The sequence below is a fragment of the Colius striatus genome, chromosome 23, assembly GCF_028858725.1.
Source record: "Colius striatus isolate bColStr4 chromosome 23, bColStr4.1.hap1, whole genome shotgun sequence".
Taxonomy (NCBI): Eukaryota; Metazoa; Chordata; class Aves; order Coliiformes; family Coliidae; genus Colius; species Colius striatus.
The window spans coordinates 2,943,154-2,963,427 of NC_084781.1; the positions used below are offsets into that span (position 1 = coordinate 2,943,154).

The 20,274-nt window shown below is 54.9% G+C and overlaps 1 protein-coding gene across 3 annotated transcripts in view; it reads left to right on the forward strand.

Moving 5' to 3' along the window:
* LOC104553978 (protein CEPU-1) overlaps positions 1-20,274 on the forward strand; it is a 337,348-nt gene that overhangs the window by 315,291 nt on the left and 1,783 nt on the right. For all 3 annotated transcript variants that reach the window (XM_062014010.1, XM_062014008.1, XM_062014009.1), the window contains 3 exons: positions 15,786-15,920; positions 16,983-17,103; positions 18,101-18,252. In XM_062014010.1, coding sequence (XP_061869994.1) covers positions 15,786-15,920; positions 16,983-17,103; positions 18,101-18,252 — 408 coding nt within the window. The remainder of the gene's footprint in view (positions 1-15,785; positions 15,921-16,982; positions 17,104-18,100; positions 18,253-20,274) is intronic.

Here is a 20,274-nt window from a genome sequence, read left to right on the forward strand (position 1 = left end):
GAGCAGCCCAGTTCCACGGTGACTGATCTCAATCGAGACCCTTTCCCAGCTGCTCCCTTCGCTGCTCAGTTGTTTTCTTGCCCTGTACGTTGCTCTGGCCCAACACAATGTGGTGTGATCTGGGAAGCTCAGCTGGGATTTCGTGCCCATGGTTGTTGCCACATTATAGGAGCTGTTAAGCTTGTTTTTGTGGCTCCTTTTGGTTTGGGGGCTGGAAGGGTTCCCCACAGGCAGGAGGAGGGGAGCATTTTTCACTATATAGCATCTTCAAGATCTGAGTGAACCTGAGCATGAGAGTTTTCTGCTGGTGAATGGCACAGATGCTGACGACGTTAGGGCCTCTGTCACCACTCATACACTTTCATGGTGTCTGGCCCTACCTGTGCCTATCCTCATCTTCTTCCTCCTGTGAGCAAAACCAAGATGGGAGCTCTGGAGGAGGATTTTGTGAACCGACTAGGATGTGCTACAGCCTCTCTTCTATCCCTCTGCTTCGCCACTCTCTGTCCTTCTCCCAGTAATGCTGAAGTGTAACCCATGGCAACTCCTCTTAGCACAGCTGAACAGGTTGAGGTAGAAGGAGAAGGGGAGCTGGTGTGGTCACAGCTTCTGCCTCAGTGGAGGAGGCTTCATTGCTTTGGGTGTCTGCCCTGGGCTCAGATGCTCCAGCTGGCATCACGACTGCCCCTGGAGCTGCCAGACACTGAGGCTTCAGAACGCAGCTCACTGGGAAGTCAGGCTCTGGCAGGTGATGGGACAACTGTATCCCCTCCATTGGCACTCCTGAAGTGCCAAGACCATTAGGATGACAGTCAAGAGAGGCCTTCTCAGCGAGGAGGAAGGCAAAGAGGGTGTAGATAACCATGCTCTGGATATATCATCCATCAGGAAGGCATCAGCATCTTTCCAGAGGAGGTGTGGGTTGTGCAGAGGACTTGGACACTGGAGTCTGAATGGCTGTGTGTGTGTGCCCACACACACTCCTGCTTGCACCCAGAGCTGCCAAGCACCTCTTTATTTTGTCCTTAGCCTTGCTGTGCCATCTGTAAACTGCAGAGAGGTCTTCCAGTCAGTAGTCTGGTTTTGGACACTCAGGTGTTTCCATAGTTACTGGACTCTATTTATTTTTGGGGTAACTGTTGTCATGGCGATTGCCACGTTTCCAGGCCAGTTTTCATCATGGAGCAGATGAAGGCTGGGATTTTTCTGGCTAGAGAAGAAGTGTGGTGTCCCGAGGTGCCGGGCACGGCACGATGCTGAGTAACCAGGGGGTATTTCTTTGTGCTGCAGACACAAGACTCGTGTTGCCTCCCCTTAAGCTTGGGAAGTGCGCTGAGGAATGGAAATGAGGGCTCTCCCAGAGGGAGGAGGGTCTGCAGTCACAGGAGGAGCAGGCAGGGCCTAGCAGTAATGGTAAAGAGGGCTCAGGCCGGAGGGTAAATGCGATTATCCTGCTGTGATGGGGCCAGGGGCACAAGGAAAGGGTATAAACAGGAGGTGTGTGCACTCAGATACCTTTGCTGACACATCTGCCACACGCAGACATCCTGAGCCAAGGGCTGCATCCAAGTCGTCATCCTTAACGACCCTTGATGGACTTTCCTGCCATGGCTTTGTCTAATTGCTTTTTGATTATTGCTGTAGTATGATGGATTCTGGTGTAAGGCTGAAGACAGCGGCTGCCAGGGTAGGAAAACATTACGGTTTGGCTGGATGGTGTGTCTACTCGTGAGAGGGCTGATGGAGAGGTCTTTACAGCGGGAATCCCTCATTAATCTCAGGATTAGGCTGGGTGCTGAAAGCTGGAGGTTGGGGTAGGTGGGGTGGAGGCACGAGGCAGGGGAGAGGCTGGGGGATGCCCACATTGCCACGTCCCGGTTGTTCTCCATGATGAGCCCGTTTAACCTCCGTGGCCCTCAGCATCCTCCCTGGAAGAGGTACAATCGCAGTCCCTTGTCTGGCAGGACCGATGGGAGGATAAATACATTGAAGGCGTGAGGCGCTGAGGCACGGTAGTAATCACAGCTCGTATATGCACTTAAGATAGATGAGACACGATGGCCTAATGTGGCAGAGGTCTCATGAGATCATCTGTCTATACATCAGCAGCAAACCAGCGAAGGGACTCTGGGAGAAGCCTGATATATTTGGATATATTGATTCTCTCTGGCTCTTGGCGAGGCTTAAAACAAGAGGACAAGCAACTGCAAAAAAAATGCAGCTTGAAGAGTTGCTTGTCTCTGGGAAGCAGACACGTCCTCCCTTTGCAGAGGTTTGTCCATTAAACACATCACTTGCTGTCTGTGTCTTTTTAGGATCCTTTCTGGACAGGAGGAAGGGGATATCTGTAGGTTGGACGTCAGATTTGGAGCCTGGCTGGGAGTCAGACAAGGAAGGGGGATCCACTTGGGTGGGCAAATCTCTGCCTGCTTCTGTGCTGCCTTGTCCCATGCTATGCTCAGCTCGATGTCTTGTGAGGTCTCTCCCTTTAACCCCGACTTGAGTCACCTTAATTGACTTAAGAGCAGAGAGTCATGCTCTCTGATTGGTCTTTTGCCGTAGGAACATCTGTTGGAGAGAGCAGATGGTTTGTGTAAGGCTGCTTCTGTGTTCATCCTGACTCTCGTGTTACTCCACCATCTCTCATCTCCTTTAGAGGCGTTGGGTGAGCCAACACAAGTGGTGTCTTGAAGAAGGGAACAAGTCCTCAAGTTGTGGCTGTATGATGGAGCACAGAACCAGCCACGAGCCGTTGGGTTGGGTTGGCCACCATGTTATGGGTGATGTCCCACCTCATGGCCAAGTGTCTCAGAGAGGTTCATCCAACTCCTTCAGTGACCAAGATCCCCATCCTCCTTCCAAGAGGCAGTTGCAGGCCTGGGCTCCAGCTAAATTAACTGAAGCATTTCAACCAGTTCCAATCCTGTCGGCAGCTCAACCGTCCCCTTGTTTACTGTTGAAATAATTACTGCTTTGCCATAATATTAGCTCTGAGCCGTGACTCCATTACCATTATCGCCGGAATATTACCCATTTATTATCTCCCAGCAACCCTGGAAGATGAACACTAGGCTTCAGAGACCAATTGTTTTACAACAGGCAGGATCTTGGTGTGCATTGTTTAATGAGGTAAACTACATTATAGCCAGCATTAATTTGGCTGCGGTGCACTCCACTAAATCACCGTTAACCTGTAAATCTGCCACCGCTTTTGATGCGCGTTTAATCAGCGGGTGCTGGAGAAAAGGGTCACCAGCAGCCCATTGGCAGCACGTGGGGCTGCAAAGAAAGAGGCTGCAGTGCTTTTGGAGAGGCAGGACTTGGAGGTGGACTCTGGGTTGTGTGGTGAAGGAGAGGCTGGCAGCTGGCGTTGCCAGAGGTTGCTCACAAGGCATGTGGGCACGTGCTGTGAGCAGCAAAGGGGATCCTGCCAGGAGAAAGGTGGATGTTCAGCCTCTTGAGTGCCACTGGCTTCCCCATGGGCTGCTGTGGGAGCAGGATCTGGCCCAGAAGGAGCCAGGAGCTGCTGGCACTGCATCATGGACCTTCCTTGAGGAAACACAGTGTGCCGTGTGGTAAGCACCCAGCTGTGGGTAGCTCCTTCACTTTGTGTCCACAGAAGGGCAATGAAGCTCACGAAGGGTTTAGAGCACAGGTCTGATGGGAAGCAGATGAGGGTATTTAGTCTGGAGAAAAGGAGGCTGAGGGGAGACATCATCACTCTCTGCAACTCTCTGACAGGAGGCTGAACTGAGATGGGGTTGATCACCCAAGTAACGAGTGATAGGACAAGAGGAAATGGGCTCAAGTTGCCCCAGGGGAGGTTTAGACTGGAGCTGAGGCAGAACTGTTTCCCTGAGAGGGGTGTCAGCCCTGTGCCAGGCTGCCCAGGGAGCTGGGGCAGTGCCCAGCCCTGGAGGGATCCCAAAGCCGTGGAGCTGAGGTGCTGAGGGCCGTGGTGTAGTGCTGGGCTGGGCAGGGTGAGGGGAGGGCTGGGACTCAAGGAGCTTAAAAGTCTCATCCAATAGAAACAATTCTATGATTGTAGCTCTTCCCTCCCACTGATGTGCCCCGATTCCTCCTGCTTTTCCAAAGCAATGGGAGATGATGTACTTTTACATGTGTATATATATAAAAGTAATGTTTTTACTTCCCTGCATGCTGGAAATGAACTCTCTGAGCTGATTTGTTTGCATATTTGGCAGAACCACGTTTAAAATATGCATCTTGGTACAAAAATAACAAGAGTGCTACCATCTACAAATGAGGCAATGTCTTTCCCTGAAGGGAGAAAAAAACCTACCCCCTCAGCATCAGCATATTCCCTAAACACAGCTTTGCAGTGTCACGCTTTCCCTCCTTGCCAGAGGCAGAGCGTGCTCAGCTCCTCAGTGGGGAAGACATCACCCTTGCCACCCCCTGCCCGAGCATCCCATGCTCTCTGTGGGCTTGGCAATGTGAGGTTAGTGGTTGGACTGGATCTTAGAGGTCTTTTCCAAGTGTAATGACTCTGTGTGGAGACAATTTTCACCCCCCTGGAACCCCCCTCGCATCCTTTCTCCGCCCCCACCAGCACCTCAACCAACCACAGCAAGAAGGGGATGTGTGAGTTATTTCATCAGCATGGTGGGGTAAACCCCAGCTGGTGTCAGCTTGCAGGCTTTTCTGTCCCTCTCCCCTCCTTCCCTGGGAAATGTGACTTTGTGTCCCTGCCTGGGACTGTCCTTTCGTTCGGCCGGCGTGGGGAAGAGCAAGGGACGGCAGTGTCTGAGATTCAAGAGATCTCCACACAAATTAAAACCTTTTATCAGCCCCTAATAGCTGTGCAAACTAATTATATTTGGGCCAAACTTTGCCAGCGACTCCCCCGAGGTATTATTATAAAAATCTGAGCTGTGGAAGCGCGTCCCCATTCTGTCAACACCGGGTCGCCTCAGCTACGGGAGACTCGGCTCCGGCTCCTTTTAGCTCCCGTGATGTGCTTTGCATAAGCCGCCGCAGTTGTTTTTGGGGAGGAGAGAGCCCGGGCTGGGCTGCCTCACGTGTGGCCCAGGTTTGCTGACACAAGGGCAGGGCTGGATGTGGGGGATGAGCAATGAGATCTGGATTTAGCCAAGCCCTGGGCAGCCCGGCTCGCTCTCCTGTGCCCATCGGCGTGGCCTCGGGGCTGCGGGTGTGTGAGCGGGGTAGCTCCATCTCTGGAGGGATGGGTCACCATGAGGATGTAGGGGAAAGCTGCCTGGGGAGCTGGTGGAGATGCTCAAACCCCTTCAGGCAGCTGATGGCAAGGAGCAGCAGAGGGAGGCAGTGTGACTGCCGTGAGGCTGCGTGTGGATGTGTTTCTTGGTGCCAGCACCTTGCTCAGGGCTTCTGGTGGTTTGGGAGCTGATTTCCACTCCCTGCTGCCCAATTTCTTTTTCTTGGCATCAATATTTTCTCCCTTCTTTCCCTTGTAATCTGCTGAGCTTGGCATGAGACAGGGCAAAGAGAGAGTCAGCAAAGGCCACGTGAAGGAATGCTTTGAGCCAAACTCCTTCTCCTGAAGGGAAGAAGGTTTTTGCCCCCCGCCACCGTTCCTCTGCCATCCTTGCACTCTGCCTCGGTACAGATTGCTGTCTAATGGGGTGGAGCTAGTGCAAGCACTCTCTATTAATGGAGCAGAATATAAACAGAATAAAGCCTTCATTTCCCGGGCTGTGATTTCATTATTAATATACTTTACAGTTCACAGGTTGTTCATTTGCTTCCATGTTTTCTCAGCTGGTGTAATCTGCGGCGCGGAGTGAGAAGAGTCATAAAATTCCCATTTCCAGTTGAATGTGCGTCCAATTCGCCGTGAAATGTTTCTCTCTGTCGTGAATATTAAGTGCCCGAGGAGTCGGCAGCCGCAGGATTAGGCAGGGCAGGTTGCCAGCCCCGCTCCGTGTCCTGAGGGTGCAAGAGAGACGTGGGCGCAGGGAGGGAAAGGTGACGAGGCGAGGTCTAGGGATCGAAGGAAGGACCATGTGGTGAGGAGAGGGAAAGGAGGAGGAGAGAAAGAAAACGTGGGAAATACGCTGGAGAGGAGTTGGAGTTGGCTGCAAGGAGGGATGCGGTGGGTGAAGGGTGCTCTGAGGGAGCAGCCCTGTCCCGTGACCTTGATTTGATACTTGGCAGGGAAGACATTGCATCAAGTGTCTGCTCTGGCTTGTGAATCAGCTCTTGATGTCTGTGCTTGACCCAGGCTTTGAGGATTTGATCTTCCTCTAGCCTGAACATGGGTAGAAAGAGTTTCCTTGCCTCTGGTGTGGCTGAGAGACGCTGCTGCGCTCGTGTGGGCGAGGAGCTGAAATATGCTCGTGAGCTGGTGTTGCTCTGGCTGCCCTGGGACACCAGTGAGTAGCTCTAGAGCTGCAGGCATGTTGCACACACAGAAGAAGGGCTTGTCTTGTGAATTAGGGGGGAAAAAAGTCCCCCTCTGCTCTTGGTTACATGGCCAGCAGGAATAGGAATATGTCTGTGAGGAGGAAAGGCTGTGAGCCCTGGGGCTGTTTAGCCTGGAGAAGGGAAGGATGTGCAATGACCTCATTAACACTTTTAAATACCCTAAAGGGTGGGTGTCAGGAGGATGAGGGGATCATTCAACCTTCTGTGGCAAAACAAGCAGTGCTCTAGGGCAGAGCAGCAGGAGTTTGGGTAGCTGGGGCAGGTGGTGCTTGCTGGGGCAAGCAGCCTGTGCCAGGGCCAGCAGTGCCACAGAGGGGTGTCCGCAGCTGCGGCACCACGAGCACAGCTGGCAGAACATCTGGCCCTGTTGCTGCAGCTGGAGGCAGCGAGGGCCATGTGCCCGCTTCCCCCTCCCCTGCCCACCGTCCTGTCCTTGCCGTGGCAGCGTCACTGCCAGGGGGAAAGGGGCACAAAGCCTAAGCCAGGCTGTGGGGACAACTCGGGCACTGCTCAGGGCTGATGGCACAGCACTATCTCCTTCTGACCCTTTGCTGAAATGAGTTCTGCCATGACTTCCTTCACTGCAGGGAAAAAAAATGCCTCTTCCTTCCCCATCTTCTCTCAGTCAAGTCAAGATAATAATAGTCTTTTTCTGATCCCCTGAACTCTCCCATCTGCTTGGTAAAACAATGGCAATTCTTTTTCCTCCTGGTCTCTCTCTCTCTGTGTCTTCCTCTCTTTTATTTTTATCCTCCTACAGTATAATTTAAAGCCAGAGCAATGCCATAGCCCTTGGGCTTTCCCCTTCCTGTAATACACTGCTCTTATTTGAAAAGGCTTTTCCCCATCAGAGCAGAACCTCTTGTTGTCCTCCCAGTGCCCATAGCGGGGCTGACACCTTCACAGGAGGCCTGGAGAGGGGACGACGGGCTGCAGTGAAGGGACTCAGCCCAGCCTCTGGTCCCTCTCTTCCCTCCCACTGCCTGCAGACCAGTGTCACCTATCCCTGCCAATCCTGCCGTGGCCCCCGTTCCCCATCTCCCCTCCCCAGGCTAGCAGCATCCCCACCAGCCCCCCGTACCCCCCAGCCATGCCCAGCCCATCCATCTCTCTGGCTGTGCGTTTCTCTGCCTTCTCTCAATCGGCTGCAGTATCGCGAATGATCCTCCAGAAATGGAGACATCAGTGCCATAAAACACGAGGGACACAGCAAGGCTGCTGGGCTGGAAAATAGCGCGTCTGCAGAAATAAAGATGGGCTAAAGATGATGGAGAGGCGACAGCAAGCCTCACCCTGCCACCATCCGCCTGGCTCCGGGGGCAAAGAGGGGTCAGGGGGTCCCAGGGGATGGAAAACATCCCCCTCCTGCAGAAAGCACAGCAGCAAGTGCATCTGGGAGCCACGTGCGAGGAGAAGCGGAGAGAAGGGAAAGTTTCCCAGATGCCTGTGACTTCTTGGGTGGATTTAGCCGACACTTGATGCTTATTTCTTTTCAGTCTAATGCCATTATGCCGCTTGCTTCCCGTCCTCGGGATATTTCCTTAATGCGGCTGAAACGCAGCTTAGCTGAAGTTACAGCCGTTTAACGCTTTGGATTGCAATTGCTTCTTAAGAGCTTGTCCTACGGAGAAAGCCTTTGGGTTTCAATTCGTAGCCGGGAGGGACACTACGGACCCGGCCGCCTGCAGCTGTTTGTCAGGCAAATCCAGAGCAAAGTGGAGCGTCTGGAGTTTGGCAGAAGCCCAACGCGATGCCGGTGGCACCCGGGGGCGTGCGGCTCCCCTGGTGAGCCCCGTGACATTTTATCAGGTGCTTTTGCAAATAACCAAGCAGGAGCCACCTTGTTTCTTGGTGTGAGCTCCTCGCCAAGGCTTGCGAGCCGTGGCTTCTCCTGGAGACAGCGAGGGAAGCTGCCAGGAGCGGGACGGGCTCCAGCGAAGCCGAGTCGCGGAAGGATGTAACTGCGAAACCGAGCCCGCGCGTGTTTGTCTCAGCCGTTTCCTCCGGCGGCATCTGTCACTCTCCAACGTCTCGGTACCGGCACGGCAAATGACTTGAACACTACCCCACCGTACCCCCATCTGTCAGGCAGCCCCTCCAACAACACGTATGGGGCTGTACCTCACCGCTTCTCCAAAGCGACTCGCCGGAGAAGGCCGAGAGCCAAACAAACGGGACAAATTAAATCAAAAGCACAGCTTCGGCACCCAGGGGGAAAATGCACATCAGCTTTGACTTATTGCACGGCGCACGCTTACAAGAGAAAAGCAGCGGCTTTTGTCACTGCAAGGGGCCATGAAAAATGAATTAGGGCCGCTGCTGGGAGAGGGCACGCACGAGAATCTTTCATTCTGGCGACGCTGTCCTCTCTCACCTTGCAAGCGTCAACGGGGAGAAGGATGGCGGAGGAGGAAGGAAGAGTAAGGGAAAGGAGAGAGGACTTGTTGTTGTGCGGCTTGTTGGGGGCTGCGGGAGGGAGAACAGGAGGAGTTTGGCTCAGGTGCCTCCAGAGTGATGCTCGGGTGGGATCACGGAGCTGGCCAGAGGTGCTGTGCCCTCGGGAGCTCTCTGGACAGGGCTTGGCTCCGTGGGAGCCTCGGTGTTTGGTTTCCGTGTGCCTTTTTGCGTGTGTTTCCTGCAAGGAGGCAGAAAAGCTGGGTGGGAGTTGTCTCAGTGCCAGTCACAGGCTCTGCCCAACCTTTGTGTAGGAGCAGCCATCCCTCCCGGTGCCACCACCTCATCCTCTGAGCCGGTGGGTTCCGTGCTTGAGGTGATGCGAGGATATCGTTAAGGAGCAGCCCTCTAATGAGCCCCGCACCCATCTTTGCTACAGACCTGACCCCACTTAGGCTCTGTGTGAACTGGAGCCATCGCAAATTCGCTCTAATGGAGCTGCACAGACCATCTGGGCCTTTTCCTGGGGCTCAGCATCCTTCCCAGCACCCCGGGAGAGGAGGCTGGGAGAGGCCGAGGATGGTCACTGCCTGTTCGCTCCCTGAGCTGCACACGAGTGAGCCCAGCTCTTCCCTTGGGCTGAAATAAAAGGGCTCATTCTTTATTCCGCTCGTTTGCTCCTGAGTTAGAGCCTCGTTCAAGGGTGGTTGGTCCCGAGTTGCTTTGTTTGGTTTCTTTAAATATTAATTTCCATAATCTTTTTATTTCCCAAGGAACTACTTCTCACAAACAAAGGCTTTGACGCTCCTCTTTTATTCCCGATAACAAATAAGTTGTCTGAGGCGCACAAACGCCTCGGCAGCAGCAACCACCGCGTGTGCAGCAGCCGCCTGACCGTGTGTAAAGACGGCTGGAGGAGCACAGAGGAGCAGGGAGAAGCATCCCTGAGGGGTCTGGGGTACCCCAGAAGCATCTGGCCGGGGAGGGAGGGCAGCGAGCCCGGCCGGTGCTGGGAAGGGCTGGTGCAGGCTGGGATCCCGATGCCGTTGCGTGGAGGGAGGCGTCTGTGACGTGCCTTTTCCGAGATGGAGGGTTTGAGAAGCGAAGGCCGAGAAGCACAATAGAAGATAGACTGCTTGTATCTCATTGTCTGGAGAATAGATGGGCTGCAGGCTCCCAGAGAATAGGAGCTGCCACTCAGGCGGCTTTAATAGAACAGGCGGCGGATAGATTTCAATAAAAGAAATGAGTATAAATATTGTTAGCGCAGAAGAGAGGGAAAGTGAGAAAGATCTTGTTTGATGAGCCACAGTGGGAAACTTTCAAGGACTTTTAAGCTAAAAACTCTTGACAATGGTGCTATAATGGGTGGCTGGGCCATGGTAGGCAGCACTGGCAAGGTGAGCGGCCCGGGCAGGCGTCCCCGGCAGCTTGGGGTGGGAGATCCGGCCCTGGACACGGGCCGTGCAGCTCCAGGAGAGGAACCTGGGTGTTCTGCTTGGGAACTAAACACGAGGCAGCAGTGTGCCCTTTGGTCAAGGCAGACAATGATGTTTTGGGGTGTATTGAGAAGAGTGTGGGCAGCAGGGCAAGGGAGGTTCTGCTCCCACTCTGCTCTGCCTTGGTGAGGCCTCATCTGGAGTCCTGTGTCCAGTTCCTGGGTCCCCAGCTCAAGAAGAACTGCTGGAGAGAGGCCAGTGCAGGGCCACCAAGATGCTGAAGGGACTGGAGCATCTGTGTGAGGAGGAAAGGCTGCGGGACCTGAGGCTGTTCAGCCTGGAGAAGAGAAGGCTGAGGGGGAACCTCATCAACACTTGTAAGTACTTCAAGACTGGATGTCAGGAGGATGGGGTGACACTTTTTTCTGCAGTGTCCAACAACAGACCCCTGTAAGCACAGTGCAGTCTTTGATAGGTGTTGTTCCTTTTTCTGAGGTTGTGGTCCTGAAACCTTGTGAAAAGGGAGGTAGGTTCATACCCTGTATCTGCTGTACTCGGGTCTTGTAGGTGTGCTCTGTAAAGGGATCCCCTCTCTATGGGAGGCACGGGTGGGAATGGGCTGGAGCTTGTGCTACAGGGATGTAATATTCACAAGAGGAGGAGAGGACCAAGCAGTGCTGGCCTGGGTCAATAGGGTAATCTTAAAAATATCATCTTGGTAATGATTGCTCTGGGTGATTTCCAGCAGGTTAATTACCCCCAATCTTTCTGTGCCGGAGCATAGTCATGATAAGTTGGCACCAGGGAGTTGGAAAGAGGGGGTTTGTGGAGGAGAAGCTTGTCTAGCCAGTGTCATTCGCCTGATCAAAAGAAAAAGGGAAAGGGAATTTCTGAACTGCCTGAACTTCATTCTATATGTGTTAATTAAGCAGTCAGGAGCGGCTAATACTGATTAATAAGAGTTGAAGAAAGTGCTTCCCCCACCTTCAGCCAAGCCACATGCTGGAGGTAGCCTTAGGTAGCCTCGTCTTTACTCTCATCACCAGGGCCATCCTACCTGCTTTGAGAGCCCAGATTTGGGGCGATCCCTTCCCCACGCAGTGGGAGCCGAGCTGCCCGTGCGCTGCTCCTAAATCACCCTCCGTGCGCTTTCCCGTCCTGCCGCGGAGCAGAGGCGAAGCGCGTCTGGGGCTCTCACGAGTCGCTTCTCGTTACCTCTGTGTGTGTTAATTTATTCCCTGTAAAGAGTTGCAGGATGGCCCTCGCCAGCACACCGGGGTGACGTGGGGAGATGTACGACTCTCGACTCGAGCGCGTCACCGGGAGCCGCGAGTCTGCGCGGTGTTAATTTTTATTGCCAGAAGCCGCCGTAAGTTGATAGCTCAGGAATGGCTGTAGGGGCTGTAATTAACTAGTTACTATTTCACCTCCAAAAGGAGCAATGTTTCACGCTCTTACTTTTACTTATCTGGAATCAGCCGCTGTCAACATCCGCTGAAGCCCGTATAAAGATTTATAGACCTTGGAGGTAAATATTGACTAATGGGCAGCTCGGCTTAATGTTCACCTTGAAGGACAATAAATTGTGCTATTGATTGAGGCGAGATGTCAATATCTGCATTGTTGTAAACATTTTAATAAAATTATCTCCATAAAATATTCCCCTTCTCCAGCCAAGGCTGGGCAGTCAGATCTGTGGCCGGCGAGCTCACAGGCAGGGCAGCACCTCGGGACCGGCCTGGGGATCTTGGAGAGCAAAACTCAGTGTGGGATGATTGCGTATGCCTTTGAGCTTTCGAGGTGGAAATATTGCACCCCGGTGTGAGGCGAGGGGAGTCGATGTGGGCACACGGCAGCAGGAACGATGCGCCATTGCTGCCGGGCGCTGCGTGCCGTGCTGCTCTGGTTGGCATGAGGTGCCTCCTGGCTGGGAGCAGGGGCAGGGACCTGCTTCCCCTTCCCTGAGGTTGTGTTTTGGGTTTGTATGGAGATCTGCAGAGTTGCAGGTCTGACAGAGCGAGCCTTAGATAGCACATGGAGGTCTGTGCACAGGCTCTTGATCATGGAGGGAGTGGATTCAGGCTCTGGTTTTTCATCTCCCCGGCTTGCACTGGGTTAGTTCATCATCTTTGGCTGATGAGCAAGGATTATGCTTTTGCCTAGTCCGTGGCTGCTCTGTTTCTGGCCTGTATTATATTATTAGTATTAATAATAATAATGATGGGTGCTGGCTGTGCTGCTTTTCTAGCTCCTGAGGAGATGAGAGAGCTCTCCTGTTAATTCCTGCAATATTTCAGCTCCTAATTGTGCTCAAGCAGAGAGAGCCTTGAAAAGTTCTCACCATCAATTCTGGCAGAGCAGGACTGGTATCTCTGGGGAAGCTCCTGGAGCTGCAGGGCCAGCGTGCCCCCGGTGTCCCCGAGCTCTGGGTGCTTTCAGAGGTGGGGGGCTGCAGCAGTTGGGTGCCCATTGCATTGCTCCGGCCTCGGCTGAGCGGTGTGTGGAAACAAGGAGAGATAATCCACATCCAAACCAGGGCTGGGGTCTTACTCCTGAACCCAGGGAGCTGAGCTTCACCCAGAGCAGCATCAGTGACTCTGTGTGAGCTGGCATGTGAATAAATGTCCCTCCCACACCCGCCAGCCCCGGGGGACCCAACAGCCATGGCGACACGGGCACCCTGTTGCTCTCCATAAAGCGAGGTCTGCCCTTTACAGATCGTGTTTGCTTGGCCTCAGCCCTGCTCCCTGGGTCCCAACTATTTGTTTTGCTATTGCTGGCAGTCACTAATGAATGAGATTTGTCCAACCATCAACACAGCTTCCCATTATAAACAGGCAAAACCTCAAAGGCCAGAGGCTGGAGTGGTTGGGCCATTACTCTCGGTCGGTGCCGGTGAGGTCCGGCAGCGAAGCGGCTTCAAGGGTCCCCTTTTCCTGCAAAGCCCCTTGTGCAGGAGGGGACAGGGGATGTGGTGGGTGTCCAGGTCATGTGGCAGGGCAGGGATCTCTCGTGTCACCTTGTTTCTTGAGATGCTGTAGCATCTAGCAGGGAAGGTGTTCCTAATGCCATCGTCATCACTATGTGAGCATGAAAACTAACTGAATCATGGTGGGGGCAAAAGCAGGCATCAGCTGCGGTGCATTTTGGTCCAGGACACAGCTGTGTCCCGTCTTTGCTCCAGCTCTGGACCTGTTCTGGTCCAGGATGTGGGCTCTGTGTGTCAAGATTGATGAGGTGCAGCCAGAACCACACAGGCGCAGAGGCAGAGCCTTGAAAGCCCAAGCTCTCCATCGGCCGATGGCCCTGAACTTCAGCGCTGTGCCAGTGCAGAGGAAGCCTTCATCTCCCAGTTTCCTGAGCTTTCACAGGTGCAAAGCTGACCCTTGCAGTTACATTAACGAAGTCTTTGGTGGGGAATGAAAGGCTCTCGAGGCGCTTTGCTCCCAGATCAAACCGGGGCCGTGCGTGTGCTGCGGCTCGGCTGCGGAGCGGCTGGTTGCGGCGTGCCTGGGGAAGGGCTTCTGTTTCGTTGGGAAGCAGAGTGTTATCTGAGCCTGTGCACAAACCAGAGGGAGATTTGTGCGTGGAGCATCTGAAGGCCACCAGCTGTGTGGTTATTTTATCAGCAGGCAGCGCTGTGCTACAGAGAAGCCCATTCTAGGTCAGCCATAAAAGGGATTCTCACTTTTTTTCCCCCCCTTCTCCCTCCTCTCCTGCTTTTTTTGCAGGCTGGGTGGATGTAACGCTGCAATTTTTGTGTCTCCAAAGGATATTGATTTTGGGTAACGCCTTCATATCTCACCCTTCCCTTGCACTAAGAACTGATGAGCTCAGCGGTTCTGACCGCGAGCCGCTCTGGTGGGAGTTTCGGTGCGGGGCTGAGGGCGTGGGTGGAGGTCAAGTTGCACCAGGGCAGGTTGAGATTGGAGCTGAGGCAGAAGTTTTTCCCTGAGAGGGGTGTCAGCCCTGTGCCAGGCTGCCCAGGGAGCTGGGGGAGCGCCCAGCCCTGGAGGGATCCCAAAGCCATGGAGCTGAGGTGCTGAGGGCCATGGGCAGGCTGAGAGGAGGTCTGGGGACTCCAGAAGCTTCAAACTCTTTTCCAACCCAAATGATTCTGTGAAAGGTATGATCCCAGTGGGTGCCCACCAGAGGAACCAGCCACGCTGAGCTCTGTGGGGGTGTTCCAGGGTCCTGCGTGTGAGCCCCCACGTCCACGTGCTCTGCAGACGGCGCGTGACCGTGCCCGCCGCCTGTGTACCGTGGCAGGGATGCTGTAAAAGCAGCAGCCAGTGGGATGCAGGCCCCGGCAGGAGCCTCCCACGTGTCTGTTTCGCACACACTTGCCAGGAGCGGGATGCACACGGTTGAGCAGCCGAGCGCGGCGAGCTGCAGCCCGGCGAGAAGCGAGGGCGGGCACGGCACTGCCCGCTTCCACCGATGGGTCCCTCAGGGACCAGGGACCTGTGCTCGGCCTCTCTGCCACTGGCACTCGCTCCCAGAAACAGCTGTCCAGAGCTAATTTATTTCCTAATGCTGCAGCAATGTTAATTTATAAATTACACTGGTAATTCGAGCTATTATTAATTTCAGATGGTGTAGGGCAAGCCTAATTAAAATATGACACCAATTGCCACACATATGTACCAAGGACTACAGTTCAAGATTTATAGGAGTATGAAGTGTGACACTGGTCTGGGAGATGCTTTGCTCAGTAATTACAGCATCTGGGCTACGTGAGATCTGACTGGGAGGTGTAAACAGAAGGAAGGGAGAAGTTGTCACGCACCCAGGCTGTGGTGGTGTTGCAACTGGTTTTTCAAGGTCTCTGACTGTTGTTTAAGAAAGAGTGGCTTGCTTGTAATTATTTAGTTAAAACTTCGTGTGGGGGGCTGCTGCTTCTGCAGCATCACACGTCTTTTTCCAGCCACAGCCTCAAATTTGACAGAATCACACAGAGTCGTGGGGATCTGAAGGAACTTGCAGAGCTCATCCAGCTCAATCCCCTGCTAAAGCAGGTTCCCCTCGATCAGGGGGCACAGGAACGTGTGCAGGTGGGTTTGGAAGCCTCCCTAGAAAGGAGATTCCACACCCTCCCTGGGCAGCTCCCTCTTTCTGACTGGGGAGCCCACAACTGGACACAGGACTCCAGATGAGGCCTCAGCAGCTGTGGCAGAGCAGAGAAAAGGGGAGCAGAAGCTCCCTGGCCCTGCTGCCCACACTCTGCTGGATGCCCCCAGGCTGCCGTTGGCTTCTTGCCCACGAGCCCACGTTGCTGCTCATGGTTAGTGTATTATCAGCCAGCACTGCCAGGTGCCTCTCCTGGAGCTGCTCTCCAGCAGGTCACCCCCAGCCTGTGCTGGCCCAGGGGGTTGTTCCTCCCCAGCTGCAGGACTCTGCCCTTGCCCTGGTTGGACCTCAGGAGGTTCCTCTGTGCCCGACTCTCAGCCTGCACAGCCCTCAGTGAACAGCAGCACGGTCTCCAGTGAATCAGCCACTCAGTGCCCTCTCCCTCTGCCCCTGCAGCCGTGGGCTTCATCAGCGAGGACGAGTACCTGGAGATCACGGGCATCACGCGGGAGCAGTCGGGCGAGTACGAGTGCAGCGCTTCCAACGACGTGGCGGCACCCGTCGTGCAGCGAGTCAAAGTCACCGTCAACTGTGAGTAGCCTGGGGGCTGTCAGGGACAGTGGGTCACCGTGCTACCCGTGAGGGGATGGGGTTGTGGTGCCAGGGAGGGGGGTGAACCCATCCTGTGGGCCTCAGAGCTGTGACAGGCAGTGGCAGATTTCCGAGCAGGTGGCGTTTTGCCCTTTTTCTGCCCCCCACTCTTCCTTTCCCGCTCCCATTTTGTTTCCACCACCTCCTCCTCAGCTGTCTCCATCAACCTGTGTTTTCCGCCCATGGCGAGATGCTGTGCTGATAACCTCCAGGGAGAGGAGAGAAGTGAGCAGTAAATAGGGTGTATATTTTTTTGCCTTCAGAAAAAAGGAGAGAGAAAGAGAGCGAGGAAGAAAGCAGCATATTTTGTGCTCAGACAAGGGTGAAGTCCCTCCTAAATCCCTCTCTGGCCACCCCTTCAGCTGCATGGGCTTAGCACAGGGGCACATGTGGTGCCCAAAGCACACTCAGAGGAGTGTGAAGTCCCCCACAAGCCCTAAAACATCTGGAGAGCAGCACCAAGTGTAGTAGCAGCCAGGCGTGGGCTCAGAGATTATTTTGGCTCCTTCCTAAGTGCAGGGAAAGGGAATCACAGAATCAATCTCAAGGGCTGGAAAGGACCTCAAAAGCTCATCCAGTGCAACCCCCCTGCCAGAGCAGCACCACCTAGAGCAGGGCACACAGGGACTCATCCAGCTGGGTTGGGATGTGCCCAGAGAAGGAGCCTCCACAGCCCATCTGGGCAGCCCCTGCCAGGGCTCCCTCACCTCAACAGGGAACAAGTTTGTCCTTGTGTTGCTTTGGAACCTCTTCTGTTCCAGCTTGTTGCCCCTTGTCCTGTCATTGGCCATCCCTGAGCACAGCCTGGCTCCAGCCTCCTCACACCCACCCTTGATGCATTTGTAACCATGAATGAGGTCACCCCTCAGTCTCCACCAAGCTACAGAGCCCCAGCTCTTTCAGCACAAGGGAGATGCTCCAGCATTTGAGGAGCCAAGGGGCAGGGGGTATGATGCCCAGAGGCTGCTGGGCCCTGACCCCCAGTTTCCTCCCCCTCTGCAGACCCCCCGTACATCTCGGACGCGAAGAGCACCGGGGTGCCGGTGGGGCAGAAGGGCATCCTGCTCTGTGAAGCCTCTGCTGTGCCCTCTGCCGACTTCCAGTGGTACAAAGACGACAAAAGGTAAGAGCCTGGGGGGCAAAGCAGAGCAGGGGGCACCCCCAGCCCCCTGTGAGCCGTGCCCACCGCCGTGGTGGCTGGTGGAGTCACCGCTGCCCGTGCCGCTGTTGAACAGTCTCATGGTGAATCCCGGCTCAGGTGAAGCATCAGGGCTGAGAGAGATGTTGGCAGCACAAATCCCAGCACTTAGGAGTGGCTGAAGCCCCTTGTCAGCTCTTCAAACACTTTGGCCAGAAGGCAGTGTCAGCTCCTCGCTCTTGGAAAGGCGAAATTGGAGAGACAGGGTTTGCTGCACTGCAGAGACAGCCCTGCCCAGCACTGGGGCGAGGGGTTTCACCCTCAGACAGGGGTGAAGACCCTCCTAAATCCCTCTCTGGCCGCCCCTTCAGCTGCATGGGATCAGCACAGGGGCACATGTGGTGCTCATCCCATCTTCAGAGGAGCCCTCACTGGGCTGGGGTGGAAGCTGACCCTTCGAGGTCAAACAGGCAGCTCCCTCGTCCTGCGGATACGTCACAGGGGAGAGCACAGCAGGTCCCACTCTGGGCAGAGTCTCTCTTGCTTGTCCCAGGCAGTTTTTTAGCTTGTTTTTGTGTTGCTTCCCCCTAGGAAGCCCAGAGAGGCTGTGGGGTAGCCAAACACAGGATGAGCCCCGCAGGTCAGTAGTGAGGAGGAATCTTTGAGGCAAGAAAAGATGCTGCAGAAGCTAGAGGGGAGGCTGGGCTGGAGGAGAAGGAGAAAGGAGCAGGCAGGCTTCACTCAGAAGTGGGTCAGATCAGGAGATCCCACAAAGCTGGAGGTGAATCAGTTGTTGGAGCCCAAAAGGGGTGACAATGGGAATCCAGCACCTCCCAGGAGGAAGTGGGAAGGGAAAGAGCGTGAGGGGAGCTTTAGACTGGAGATGAGGAACAACTTTTTCCCTGAGAATGTTGTTAAGACGCTTGGCAGTCCTCTCTCCTCTGGATGCCATCCCCATGACCCTCTCCTGCCTTTCTCCTAGGCTGGCTGAAGGACAGAAAGGCCTGAAGGTGGAGAACAAAGCCTTCTTCTCCAGACTGACTTTCTTCAACGTCTCCGAGCAGGACTACGGCAACTACACCTGCGTAGCTTCCAACCAGCTAGGCAACACCAACGCCAGCATGATCCTCTACGGTGAGCAGGGCCTGGGGAGGGGACGAGGCCTGACGGGGAGGCTGCCGGCAGGAGGCACACGGGGAGGAGCTCCTTTGCCTTTTGGGAGGGCTGGGGAAGGCTGAGGGGAGACTTGGTCGCTCTCTGTAGCTACTTGAAAGGATGTTGTAGCGAGATGGGGGTTGGTCGAGATGGGGATTGGTCTCTGCTCCTAGGACGAGAGGAAATGGCCTCAGGTTGCCCCAGGGAAGATTGAGGTTGGAGCTGAGGCAGAACTGTTTCCCTGAGAGGGGTGTCAGCCCCTGTGCCAGGCTGCCCAGGGAGCTGGGGGAGTGCCCAGCCCTGGAGGGATCCCAAAGCTGTGGAGCTGAGGTGCTGAGGCCACGGGGTAGTGCTGGGCTGGGCAGTGTCAGGTGAATGGTTGGGCTCCAGGAGCTTTAAGGTCTCTTCCAATGGAAACGACTCTATGATGCTGGTCCTGTCTTGCCCTGGTGTGTGGGTCAGAGGCCGTGGTGACTCCAGGGAAGGCAGAAACGCCCCAAGTGTAGCTCCTGACTCAGGTCCCACTGCTGGCCGCTGCTCAGGGGGGTTTGTCACCGCATTCGGGATGCGCCGTTGATGCAGTTAGGGCTTGGCTCTGGGTTTCCATCCTCTGCCTCTGAGGGCTACTGGGGAGAGCCTCTGTCTGAAGGCATCCCCCTGTGTTGCTGGGGACACGGCGCTGGGGCCGTCCCACGCTGCAGGGCACCATGTGTGTGTGGCCCCTCTGGCTCTGCCACCTTCTGCCGAGCAGAAATGCCCTTAGTGATGGTGCCAGAGGGATACGGGCAGCTGCAGAGGCTGGGGAGGGGGAGCAGCTCTGTACCCTCATCCAGGGGCTGTTTTCTCTGCCTGCTGGAGCATCTGACTGCTCACAGCCAGGAAGGGCTGCATCAGAATTGCCTGGGAACCCTCTTCAGCTCTTCCCCACCAGCTTTCCCAGCCATCAGTGTCCCCAGTGACTCCTGAGGCAGACCCACAGCTCTGGCACCACAGACCCCCCCAGGCCCTGCTCCACCCGAGCCATGTGCCCATCCTCAGCTTGGTTGTTGTAGGCTGCCTGTGGGTTCGTGAGGCTAAAAGGAGGGACCTTGGCTTGGCATCTGCAGATGCTGGTCAGATGAAAAGCCCCAGAATTAAAGACAAGGTCTCAGGTGACGGCTTGGAGAGCTGTGATGTGGCTCCTAACCCGTGAGCCATGATTTGTGTGACTGGGTGGGATGCAGTGAAGCGTTCCACAGAACCCTAAGCTTATGTTCCCCTTCGGCTCTGACAGCACATCCCATCAGGGGACAAAATCCTTGTCCTTTGGCCACCTGTAATAGCCACAAAGCCACGCTGATTTAATTAGACCTTATTAATTGAGTCTCCTCGGAGGGATGATGGCTCCCCAGGCTGCCCCAAACCCACCACAGACCCCAGAGGACTGTGACACGTGGGGGTCCATTGGGGTTGCCCCCATGCCCTGCTCTGGAGCATCACAGGTCCCTCAGCGGCCGCTGCCGTCTCTCTGATGATGAATGTGTCTTTATTTAACCTCATGGGAGACAAAAGGGCGGGAGATCTGTCTCTCCCATGAGGTTCTGGGGGAGGATTTGAGGAGGATCCCCTTTTCCCTGAAGCTGAGCGAGCGTTTTGGTGCTTTTCTCCCCCCTCAAACTCAGTTTAATCCACGTGGTGCCAGGACATGAGCTTCCCTGGGGCTGTGGGACAGAGGCAATGTACAGCACATCTTCTTATCCTCTTTTTTTCCCACATCTGGTGTTTCTTGGAGCTCACCTGGTGCTTTATTTACCACGTAGCACTTGTGACTGTCAGCCTGTTGCCTTGTTCCGTGGCTCCTTTGGCGCTGTGGGTAACACGATGGAGCTGAAGCTGCATCATGTTGTGTGGAGTCAGGGAGGGAACCAAAAAGTCCTCTGCTTATCCCCTCAGGTGCACGTCGCTTCCCACAGGCTGACGTAGGGTGATCAATCCCTTGGGGATGTTGCAGGGGTACGGAGC